Consider the following 13297-nt stretch of genomic DNA (forward strand, 5'->3'; position numbering starts at 1 on the left):
TATCATATCATGGCTCCTGGTTAGATAGAATCTATGAAAAGAATCCACATGTTTGAATGATCTGGATTGATATGTGATTAAGTGAACATTCAGTAAAAACACTGGACTTGCTGAGCATTCCCTATTGAATATTGTTTTTCACTCATTGTATTGCAGCTTATCCAGTGGTTTCTCTGATCATGGCCCTACAGCAGCCCTATACCTCAAAGCTGTAGCAGCACACTTTCTACCGGTGTCCTGCAGTCCTCGGTACAAGCCCCATTAGGGTTCCCAAATGCAGCATCTCCACCCTCTGTGTACCACCCGCTCCATTCTGGAATAGGCCGCATTCCTTTATTTTAGAGTCATAAGAAGTCACAGTCCAGGTTTCTGCAGCTCGGGCCATCTCCAGGCAACTGAAGGGTCCCTTCCCTTTATGGCTCCTCAGCACTCCCTCATTTCAGGTCAGATCTTGTAGTCCTTCCTTTGCGCGCCTCAACTATCTCTTTATTCAGAACTATAAAACACTCTTCTCCTTCTAAATTTGTGGTCATCCCCAAAATAAAGAAGGCCAGCTGGGATGGCAGGGGTTTCTCATTCTTAGCCAACAAACTTTGGAACTCTCTGCTTCTATCCTTAAGATCTCAAGCTAGTCTTACCCTCTCCAAGAAGTCGTTAAAGATATGGCTCTATGTCTCCTCTTGTAAATACGCTCTTTGTTTCACATAAAGTTGTTTTGAGGTTCCGTTTGCGCCATGACACTTAGGTATTTGCATGATCTAGAAAACCTTTCCTTACTTACTTCATTCTCCCAGCAGTTTCTGCCCCCTCCCACAACAGGATACCCGTATGAAGCTGCTGTGCTTCATAAGCTCATTCAACCATTCATCTCTTCCAACGCCTCCTTCCTGTGCCAGTGGCGGCTCGCATTGGGTGTGCTGCGAGGTGGTGAGGAGGGGAGGGGCACGGTGCGGGGTTTAGTAAACTCAGATCATACGACAGAACGGAGGAACGTAATAATTACTTTCCTCCGCTCCGTCGTATGTCCGAGTTTACTACCCCCCACCATGTCCCTCCCCCACCCCACCCCACCACCCCGCAGCACGCCCTATGCGACCGCCGCTGTCCTGTGCCCCTGAAGCTCTGCCACAGTGCAGACTGCTGGTATGACTGACGGCTGGCTAATGCCTGTGCCACACCTCATGCCAGTCCTGGCTGTTATTTGATCCATAGCATAAGTCCAAGTTGCCCTGTGCCTTCTGCTGCTCGGCTTTGTGTAGGTTTCACACTAGAATCATATTTTACATGCTTGTTGGATTCCAACGTATTCATTCATTAGGTTGTACTCTTGTTCTTGTTTTTCCAGCAATCAATTTATTAAAAAATATTAAAATTGGCATCGAATCATACATATACCCTTGTATCCCAATGAGTTTTGGGGTGACCCTTCATTAAGGGGCTGTTTTCCCATGTAGTGGAAGGGTAAGACTTGCACAGTTTTAGGTGGAAGCCTGCTGATGAAAAACAAAGAGCAGTTTGAGACCTCAGTGGACTTAGTCAATGGTCTTTCAAAATAATTTTTTCAGAAAGTTGCAAATACCTGTGGTGTTCCTCAACCTTATTTAAGGTGGGGTGTCCCCATCATGAGTTTTCCCTAGTGCCCTTCAAAGTATGGCAGTCCTGATGAGAGAAAACGCACAAAGGCTCCGGTGTTCAGGGAGAAAACTATATCTGTAGCGGATCTGTTGTTTTTCATATTTTCTGGAACCAAACTCCCATTTTAGGAGTTTGCTTCCAGAAATCAAAAGAAATTTGCTCAGCGGGTGCTTCAAAAATGGCGCCCACTCAGGAAGGCATCAGTGCCTTCACTTCCTGGGATCCTCGAAAAGCAGAGCATTCCCCATCTGCCTGACAGGGCAGGGCTCCCTTTGGTGCCCTGGTGGGTGGCAGACCACCCCCAGACTCTACAATGAGGCCCTCTGTTCTTTCTATAAAGATCTCATTCTAGCAGTATTTTCTCCCCTAGCATAGATAAAAGCAGATGCTCATTAAGCACCTAGGTCTGAAATGTAGGGTACATTTACCAGGATTCGTACTTGTGCACACATTAAAACATCCCTCCAGCTTGTGCGCACAATAATTTAAGAAGTGTTTGAACCCAATCTTGGCAGCCGAGGTTACTCTACAGCTCCACTACTTTTTAAAGACAAAAGGTGCCTTGTCACAAAGACTTTTTTATTTCATAAAAACTGCACACTTTAACCCCTCATTACGACAAACCCACAGGAGATGTGACCTCTATCGCACTCAATAACATCACCTCAGGTGCTGGAATTTATCGAGCGACGTCAATAAACTCAATTACAGGTATTTCCTCAATAATGCAGAGTAACATGCACATTTCTGCGATTAACACCACAAAATATGCATCGTCAAGTAAATACCCGCAGGTTCGACTTGTTGAAATTTCACAGGGTATGGAAACTCTATGGCAACCAGTAATTACAGGGTAAAATATCATTTGCATTACTTACTTATTTATTTATTGATAACGTTTTTTCTGACCCTGCTTGAAAGGGTTTTCACAGGGGTTGGACAGCATTGGTGCACTTGTAATCAGGGCCTTATTAAATCTGTACCTAGACTCATTTAATATGGAAGAAAGAACAGTCCATTGACTTCAGAATTCCACCTACTCTAGAAAGACCAGTAGTATTTGCTATGAAACATGTACTGATGAATGTAGTATTTCTACATTTGTAGCATGTAATGCAGACAATGACATACGAAGAGGCTGGGTGGGGATTCTGGCTCATCCCTGTCTAATGTTGGAAAGTAGAGTCTTCATGGATACCTACCAATGAACGCCAGGACTCCGACCAGGATGCCGACAGCCATTCCCACCGTTGGGAATTTGGAGTCTGTAGACTCTTCTCTCAAGCACTGCTTGGCTTCGGTGCAGCTGCACACGTTCACTGCAGAGAACGACAAAGGCAGGCCTATTACACTTACAGTACCTCATGCATTAATACGTTGTTGTTACCGCAGACTAGGTTAGTTATCCCAGAGGCTGGAGGCTCGTTTCTGCGGCTTACCCTTAACTTGGGTGAGCATCAGATTTTATGCTTCAGTTGTGATGGGCAAGTCAGTATCCTCAGGACTTGGAGCAGTGCTTAATTTGAGCTAGTGGAGGCAGGTGGTTCCCACCAGCACTCAGTTTTGGGAACCATTTCTATTTTGCATCATCAGACCTTGACACTGACCATGGAGAGAAAGGCAGTGAAGAGGCAAAGAGGTGGAAGATAAAGATGGAAACACAGCTACAAATCGAGAGCGTAGGGATGGAAAAGGACCTTGCTAGAGAGAGATGAAGGGGCAGGGCGTGGGAGGTGGTGGAAGAAAGGAGAGGAAGTGTAGCAAACTCTAGGTATTCTTGGCATCCGGTTGCCTGCACAATAGGTACCACTGGTGGCGGGGTCCTGAGGAAAACTCTGGGCACCTACACTCATTCGTTTACACATTCGGCACTGCCACGGAGGGTGATTTTCCTGTGGTGGCAACACATCCTCCAACCTTCCACCAATACAGCACAGAACCACGGCTTGAACTGAGCTAGGGGAGAGGAGATGGTAGAGTTCTGAGGCTAGAAAATGAGGAGAGGGGGGCAGTGGCGTAGCCAAGGTGTCGCGGGCCCTAATGCAAGCACAGAAAATGGCCTCCCACCTTGTGGTGTGCTAGTAATAAAGTCGAAGTAGGATCCGGTCAACTCTCAACCCTGGTGCCACTGCACCTTTAGCACTATATATAGCTACCCTGCAAACAAGAAGTGTCAACTGCGTGAGCTAGAGGGAGACTGATTTGGGGAGACACCTCGGGCACTTTGAGGTGCTGAGGAGGGGGATTATGCTATTAACTATTGCCAATAAAAACTGTTCATTGGAATATTTGGTGATTGCTGAAGTACAAAGAGTGCATCAGAGAAGTGCATGTTGCTGTGTTCAGAAATATGTCTCTATCCTTAGTGTTAGCAGGAGCCCCACAATCCTTATAAATGCAAAGGGGCCCGTGGAGTGGGGGGCCCTCTGCTCCTCAATAGCAGTTATTTGCCTCCTTAGGGCACATGGAAGCCTTACTATGCCCCTCACTGTCAGGGTTCTGTGGTGTGTCAGGGCTTCTCAATACAAAGCTAGAACTAGCATTAGCAAACACGAAAATAAAGCATTACTTCAGTTTTCAAAGTAATTATGGGTTACCTTAAATTGTGTTTATTAATCAGCGCACCCACACCAACGTTTCATGGCGTTATGGAACTAAACACAGAGTTTACTAAGCATACCGAACTAGACTGGACATTTTTTATGTTATGTTAATGATGATGATGCAGATGATGATAATATCTTGAAAACTGTACAGTACCTCGAACATAGACCTTTCCTTCCAAGGGAGGATTCCCTCTGTCTTTAATTTTTATTGGGACGTTATAGAGTTTCATCTCAAAATCCTTGTGCTTCATTGTAAGGAGAGCATGAGTCACTGTAGAAGATTTAAAACCATATAAATTTAAACATTAAACATATTTGTTCACCAAATTTGAACAATATTCGAATACACTCACTGTCATGCACACTTCCCACAACATTAACAATGAAATGGAGAATGCATAGGAAAACATGGAAACAACACCAGGCAGAGTAACATCAGTTCAGAGACCCCAAAAACAGTATAAATGGTTAGTCAGGATTATAGTGGAAAAAGAAAAATTGAAACTGGAGTAGAGAGAACAGGTAACAACTTAGGGCCTCTTTACGATGTCGTTTGGAAACTGAACCTCCCGACTCCTTGTTGGATTCGGTTCTGACCGTCTCGAGGCCGGAGGTTCCGACCGAACGATGATGATGCTTCCGAACACCGTTTATAAAGTCTGTCAATAGGAGCCTGTGTTCCGACCGACAACACAGGCTTCCATTGAAAAAAGGGGTGGTTGTGGGAAACCTTGCACCCTGTGACGGGCAACCATGGTGCCTGCCACACTTACATGGTTCTACAGAGGGGTTTTTTATAGATGCACAGGTGCATGCTGGCCTTGCACTGACCAAGTTGCTTATGCCCATTCTCAGTGTTTAGCATTTAAGCTTCGAAAAAAATTTGCTCATCAGGTATGAAATGAAATTAAATGAAATGAAAATAAAATTTATAAAGCGCTACAGTTGCCCTCAGGCGTCCAGGCGCTGTGACTAAACAGAATTGCCCTCAGACAAATAAACAAGGATTCTGGTTATTGAAACAAAAAAGTTTTAAGTTGCTTCCGAAAACTGGTTAAGTTGGAATTGCTTCTCATGTACAAGGGAAGGGTGTTCCATAATCCTGATACATTATGCAAGAAGGAGCGTCCTCCTGCTCTGGCTTTAAAGATTCTAGAAGTCTTAGCCAGAAATGCAGATGAGGAACGAAGCGCCTTATTGGGAAGATAAGGAGAGATCAAAGAGTGGTTGATTTCTGGTCCCATTTTCTAAAAAGCCTGATGGGCTATACACAGAGATTTAAACTTTACTCTGTCCTTGACAGGCAGCCAGTGCAGCGTTCTCAGCCCAGCTTTTATAGATGTTCTTCGTGGGACTCCAAGTAACGCACGAGCAGCACAATTTTGAGCAAGCTGAAGCTTTTTTAGGGTGTAATCCGGTGCTCCAAGATACAGGGCGTTGTTAAAGTCCAAACGAGATTGGACAAGGCCCTGTATGATTATCTGCTTGGCCTCAAATGGAAGAAGGAGAAGGATTTTTTTGATCACCCAAAGGAGGCCAAAGCAGGTGGCCGCCACCTTGGTGGCCTGTGTGTTGAGGCTCAGTGACTTATCTAGCCATACCCCCAGGCTTTTAATGTTGTCTCTCGGGGCAGGGACCGTCCCCATGCTCGCGGGCCATAGCAGCTCCAAAGTAATAGGGGCCGCCGGGCCCAAAAGCCTGAGCTCGGTCTTGTCGTCGTTGAGCTTCAAACATGAGCTCATCATCCAGCTCCTCACCTCCTCCAAACACACTGCTAGGTTGGACGGTGATTGGAGGCCACTCTTCTGCACAAGGGAGACCACCAGCTGGGTGTCGTCCGCATAGGTAATGATGTTAATACCATGCGGACGAACAATCCCGGCCAGCGGCCTCATATATGCATTGAAGAGCGTAGGGCTCAATGATGAGCCCTGAGGAACTCCACACCCCAAAGGCCTGCTTGCTGAGACGGATGTGCCATCAAAGACCTGGAAGGTTCTGTCAGATAAAAAAGACTTGAACCAAACCAGGGCTTCTTTAGACACTCCTAGGTCGGCGAGACGGTTCAAAAGAATTTGCTGATGAACCGTATCAAAAGCGGCACTCAGATCGAGGAGGATCACTGCCACTGATCCCCCCCGATACAAGATCCGTCTCGCCTCCTCAGTCACAGCCAGTAGCGCAGTCTCTGTCCCATGTTTTGGGCGAAAGCCCATCTGGGAAGCTTCGAGGAGATGATTTCCCTCGAGTAATTTCATCAAGATGGTATTAATGTGCTTCTCCAGGATTTTAGATACCCATGGGAGCAGGGCAATTGGGCGGTAATTACTGGAGGTGGCTGGATCAAGGGCAGGTTTTTTGAGTAAGGCCCGTACCACTGCATGCTTCCATGCCATAGGAACCATCCCGCTCAACATGGAGGAGTTCAACAGCTCCATGATAGTGGGGAGAATGGTTTTGCTAGCCAACCTCAGTGGGCCCGGGGGAGCAGGAGCACACGGTGAGCCAGATTTTATTTGCTGTACCAGAGACCCCAGTATTTCCAAATTCAACAGTGGGAAGGAATCTAGTTTATTGTGAGGGAGAATTACTGTGTCTGAATCTAAGTCAGAACGTTGAGTAGATAATTCAGTGGCAGGATCTGGGAAGGAGAGATAAATTTTGTTTATTTTTTGAGAAAAAAAGTCAACCAGCTCATTGCATCTTGACAGGGAATTGCAATTATCTACCGTAAGCGGGAGGGTTTTTATCAAGGAATTCACTATCCGGTATATTTCTATTGGCGTAGATCTAGCCATTGTTATTTTGTCATTATAGTATGATGCCTGTGAGGTTTTTATTGCAAGTTTGTAATTCCTGATAGCGTCCCTGTAAGTAATTTTATCAGTAAGATTGTAGTTCATGCGCCACTTCCTCTCCAATCTCTTACAGGAACGTTTTTTGTCCCTGAGTTCCTCTGTGTACCACGGTGCTGATTTACTCTGCCTCTTAGACCCAGATAGGAATGAAGGGAGAACCACATCTAGAGAGGTGGTAATCCATTCATTGTATTTGTTGTTATTTACCATTGGGTCATGGGAGAGCACAGGTGTAGTGGTGCTAAGAGTCTTTGTCCAATTATCTACAGAGAGTTTGGGCCAGTTGCGAACTTTCCGAGATGTAAAAGCAGACGAAGGCAGTTTAGTTGTGGTCCAAGTAAAGGCTATCAAAAAGTGATCCGACCACGGTAGGCAGCTAATAGTGCCCATCCTGAGTTGATGCCGGAACATCCCCAAGAAAATAGTCTCTACAGTCACCAACATCTACTTCTATCTTCTGAAACCACTAGGAGAATCTTAACTTTACTATCTGTAAAAGATCGGCCATCGTTTGTTTCTACCGGAATATTGGCCCAAATTAACAATTAGCATTATGCTGGACTGCCCGCAGCTCAAATTGCCAAACTGCAACATATTCCAAATGTCGCTGTCAGACTGGTGTGCATCCTCAGGAAATATGATCAAGTCCCGGTTGCAAGACTGAGGTTACATTGGCTACTGGTGATTCAAAAAGTAAGATTCAAGATTCTGTGCTTGGCCCTTAAACATTTCTTTCTGGAGGATAGCTATAATGCATATCTTCAGTTGGAGCACTACCATGATTAGTGGACCCTAAGATGAACAGGTCAGCTTCTGCTGCAGACCTGCAAAATTAAGAAGATCCACACCAAGTGTCACACTTTTTGGTATCAAGCTTCTAAACTTTGGTATGATCTCCGCTTGTTTTTAAGACAAATTCCCAGTCATATCTTCTTAGGAAGCCTTTAAAATGTTTCTTTTCATGTAATTGGTGACCCCCTTTCATCTCCCTTGATTTCATCTTGTATTTCATTAGGGTTAGTGCCAGGAAACCACTGGGTAATGTATGTTGTACGTTATAAACAAAAAGAGACTATCAATCAAATCAAATCTATCTCTTAACACATTTATAAAGTTATAATCAAGCAGTAACTCACAGCTGACAAAGTAGCCTTGAGAGGAGTGGTAGGAGTAGCGTGTCATAGACTGGATTTGCTGGAGTAGAGTGTCGTTGAGTGGAGTAGAGTGTCATACAATTCATTAGAGGGAAGTAGAGTTTAGTGGTTCAGTGGCAGAGAGTGTTGTAGAGTGCAGAGTCGTGGAGTGGAGTGCCATAGAGTGGAATGGGGTGGAATCGGGTGGAGTGGGGTGGAGTGGATTGAGATAGTGAATGAACTGGATTGGAGTACATTGGGGAAGAGTGAGGTGGATTAATTTGATTGGAGTGGGGTGGATTGAAATGGGGTGGGGTGAGGTTGATTGGATTGAGGTGGATTGGAGTAGGGTGAATTAAAGAAGGGTGTATTAACTTAGTTTCCCACAAGGATCTTTGGCAAGCCCATACAGGGTTCTATATTTGAGGATGGAAGGCAAATTATTTAGTAGCATATATAATTGCTGGTTGTGCTCATATAATGTAAGGACATTAACAATGCCATTGGGCATCTATTTTTTTGATGGACATGCTAAAATGGCCGCCGCAATAACATGCGTATCTGACTAGGAAGGCCAGTCCCTCCCCTTTTGCCTGTTGTATTTCCTCCAATGGGAACGCTGCTTGATGATGAAATTTAAATAAAGCAGCAAAGGTGTATGTTTTATTGTTATGAGAATCGAAAAAGGCAAGGTCGCCGAAACGCATCTGCTCATTAATAAAGTACAGTGATTGACCCCGTCAGTGCCCGTCCTGCTGTTTTAGGGTCTGTTGGTATATAAGTATATAAATATATATATATATATATATATATATATATATATATATATATATATATATATATATATATATATATATATATATATATATATATATATATATGTATATATATATATATATATGTATATATATATATATATATATATATATATACACACACACACACACACATTCAAACTCATTCGCACACTAATGCATCCACTCTGAAGGACCCACTCAGAGACTTATGCACCAAGTGACAGACCCACTCAGATACTCATGCATCTACTAAGTCACCTAGTCAGAGGCTCACGCACCCACTCACAGACCTACTCAGATGCTCATGCACCCACTCCCTCACCCACTCAGAGGATAATGCACCCACTCACAGACCCACTGAAACACTACGTACCCACTCACAGACCCACTCAGATACTCATGCACTGACTCACAGACCCACGTGAAACTCATGCACCCACTTACAGACCTACTCAGGCACTCATGTACCCACTCACAGACCAACTTATAGACTCACGCACCAACTCACAGACCCACTTACAGAATCACACACCCACTCAGAGACCACTCAGACACTCATGCATCTGCTCACTCAGTCAAAGGCTTATGTACCCACTCACAGACCCACTCAGACACTCATACACCCACTCATAGACCCACTCAAAAACTTACCCACCCACTCACAGACCTACTCACTGACTCATGCACCCACTCACAAACCCACTCATACTCATGCACCCACTCACTCACTCTGAGGGTCATGCCCACACTCATGGACTTACTCAGACACGTACACATCCACTCACAGATGCACTCAGGTACCCACTCATTGACCCCCTCCGATACTCACGGACCCACTGACAGACCCACTCAGGTACTCAAGCACCCACTCACAGACCCACTCAGGCATCCATGCACCCACCCAGTCCTATTTCAACTCTCACAGACCCACTCACTGACAGAGCCAGACGCAGACCCATTAAGAGACTCACACACACACTCACTGACCCACTCTGAGACTTTTGCACCCATGCACAGACCGAGACAGCCACTGATGCACCAACTCACAGACCCACTCAGACAGTGATGCACCCAGTCACAGACTCACTCAGACACTCATGCACCCACTCAGAGACTCATGCACCCACTCACACACCCACTCACACACGTATGCACCCACTCACAGACCTACTCATATTCTCATACATCCACTACCAGGCCCTCTCAGACACTTACACACCCACTCACAGACCTATTAAGAAAGTCACATACTGTCAGGTTCGCACCCCGGACCCCCCCATACCTGGTTCCGATGCCGAAACGTACGGCGCTTGCCACAGCCACCGTCACGAACCTGCGCCTTACGACCGGCGGCGCGGGGAACAGGCAGCGTCCCCGCCGCCAAGAACTACAATACCCAAGAGGCCGTGCGCGTCGCATGCGCGATGCATGCGAGTGCCGGTCACGGCATCAATGGGGGCCACCAGGAAGGAATGGCGTCGGATATTGCCAGACGCTAGCGGTGCCTAGCATTCCTCGGGAGAAGCGCTCGGCCAGCGCTTGTCTCCCTTTCTTGTTCTGGACCCTTGTAACACTTCCCAGATCATTTTTGCCGGCAACGTTCGCGGAGCTATTCCGCCCTGCATAGTTTACCCCAGTGCCTGCCTGCCTGCCTGCTGACACGGGGGTTGAAACGAGCGGCGCGGACTGTCAACTGCCCTCCCATGCAGATAACCATCAAAGACAACAAAGGGGTTCCATGCGGTGACATTAACCGTGGGTTCCCCAACCCTGTAGCCTGACAATTACCCTACCGCAGCAAGCGGCACTCGAGCGGCATTTTCGGCCATTTCTTTGCACAGTGCCCTCCGTTGGTGAGCTACCTGGACGGGTGCTCTTGAGGAGGACGGTTAGTCCCTACGGTTCGCTCGGCATTGTCGGCCGAGGAGGGGTTCCGCAAGGTGTTGCTGACCGGTAAAGGGTATCGTTGACTTTATGTTCATTCTGTGTATATATCTGATATATGCTCTTTATTGGATGTGACATTAAACATCCTATCTTTTCTTTACATTGAGGTTGTCTGTGTGTTTGTACGTGTTACACGCATAGTTTAGAAAACTTGCGAACTAATACTGCGCTTCTCTCTGTGGGGGTCCTCACCAGCATCAGCTCGACCCTGAAGACCCAGAGGTTCACACATACCCACTCACAGACCCACACAGACACTCATATAACCATTCACATACTGACTCTGAGACTTGCGCACCCACTCACAGACCCAGTCAGACACTCACGCACCCACTCCCACTCAGACACTGATGCATCCACTCACAGACCGACTCAGACACTCATGCACCTACTCACAGTCCCATTCAGAGGCTCATGCATCCACTCACACACCCACACACACCCACATGCACCCATTCACAGACCTACTCATATTCTCATGCACCCACTGCCAGACCCATGCAGAAACTCACATATACACTCACAGACCTACTCAGAGAGTTAGGCACCCACTCACAGATCCACTCAGAGACTCATGCACCCACTCCAAGACCCTGTCAGACACTTAATCCCAGACCTATTCTGAGACACATGCACTCACTTGCAGACCCATTCACAGGCGCACACACCCACTCACAGACCCAGTAAGACACTGATGCAACCAGTCACCAACCTTTTCTGACACTCATGAACCTACTCACAGACCCACTCAGAGATATATGCACCCACTCATATACCCACTCAGACACAAACACACCCACTTACAGACCTACTCAGAGTCACGTACACACTCACAGACCCATCCACCCTGCATGGAGGCAGTTGCACGGTGGATGATCTGCAACTCGCTGAAGCTGAACGGGGATAAAACCGAGGTTTTGATCTTCGGGGGAGACCAGGATGCTTGGTCAAGTGACTGGTGGCCCCCATCCCTCGGAGAATGCCCAAGGCCCACCAAATCCGCCCGGAATTTGGGCGTAATGATTGATTTCTCTCTTGCCATGGACCAGCAGGTAAATAAAACGATTTCTACCTGCTGGGGTATCATTAGGACCCTTAAGAAAATCACTCATTACCTCTCCCTGAAAGCCCGTAAACAGACTATAGTGGCCTTGGTTACCTCCCGGCTAGACTACTGTAATGCACTCTACTCGGGTATTAACCTAGGCCTGATACAACGTCTTCAGACTGTTCAAAACGCGGCAGCTAGATTTATTCTGGATGTCCCCAGCCGCTCATCTGCTACTCTAGCCAGGAAGAGTCTACATTGGCTCCCGATTCAGGCCAGGATCTCTTTTAAGATCCTATGTCTGGTCAATGGGGACCTATTTGGAGATGGCTCTGAAGATATTCGATCTCTCTTAGCCTCCTATACTCCCTGTAGAAACCTTCGCTCCGCCAGTAAGAACCTTCTGATTGTCCCTCAGGTTCGGAAAGTCAGGTGGGGAGGAAGGGCCTTTTCGGTTGTGGCCCCCAGGCTGTGGAACGCCCTTCCCCTGGAATTAAAAATTCAACCTGCCATCGGTCCCTTTAGCAGGGCATTAAAAACATGGCTTTTTTCAGAGGCATACCCATAATCTGGCTCCTGGTATATACATTTTCGGAACTTTTTCTGTTAGGCGCCTTGATGCCCACGGGCTAAGTCTGCGCGTTACAAGACTACTTTCATTTCATTCATTTCATTCATTCAGACACTTTATACCCACTCACAAACCCACTCAGAGACTCACACACCCACTCACAGACCCAGCCAGACACTCATGCACCCACTCACAGACCCACTCAGAGACTTATGCATCTACAGTTGCAAGGTGGAATATTATGTGGTTTGGCTGAGAGGCCTTACCATGCAATATTCTCACAGTACACAGAGATGATTCTTGGATTCAACAACAATAATCCTTAGCTCAGTCCTGGTAGTGTGTCAAAGAGTAGTCAGACATTACTGGAGAAACATGTGTAATGCATTTTTACAGTACCATTATGGCGCATAAGTAATTGAGATGACTCGAAAGAAATCCAACAACAATTTATAAAAATAGAGTGTATTCTTATAGAAATATTGACACTAAAAAGAACTTAGTATCATACATACAACCAGTATAAGCAGTTTAAATGAACCCTCTTGTGGATAAGGTCATGCGGGTCCTTAGAGCAAGTTCCAACAGCCGTTACTTCATTTCCTTGCGCAGAGGTGACTTGGCTGTCCATTGTTACTGAATGGATCTGTGGGAGCTGTCAAACCTGCAGCACTTGACAAACCTACACTTGGTGATGAATTC

General features: G+C 46.2%; 1 protein-coding gene across 1 annotated transcript in view; it reads right to left on the bottom strand.

Annotated features, from left to right (window-relative positions):
• The window catches only part of CDH17 (cadherin 17), a 405204-nt gene that overhangs the window by 9816 nt on the left and 382091 nt on the right, over nt 1–13297 (bottom strand). Inside the window, exons 16-17 of the mRNA XM_086965999.1 lie at nt 4396–4512; nt 2838–2954 (exon numbers count right to left, since the gene is read on the bottom strand). Coding sequence (XP_086822125.1) covers nt 2838–2954; nt 4396–4512 — 234 coding nt within the window. The remainder of the gene's footprint in view (nt 1–2837; nt 2955–4395; nt 4513–13297) is intronic.

The sequence above is a fragment of the Lissotriton vulgaris genome, chromosome 4_1 (genome assembly GCF_964263255.1).
Source record: "Lissotriton vulgaris chromosome 4_1, aLisVul1.2, whole genome shotgun sequence".
Taxonomy (NCBI): Eukaryota; Metazoa; Chordata; class Amphibia; order Caudata; family Salamandridae; genus Lissotriton; species Lissotriton vulgaris.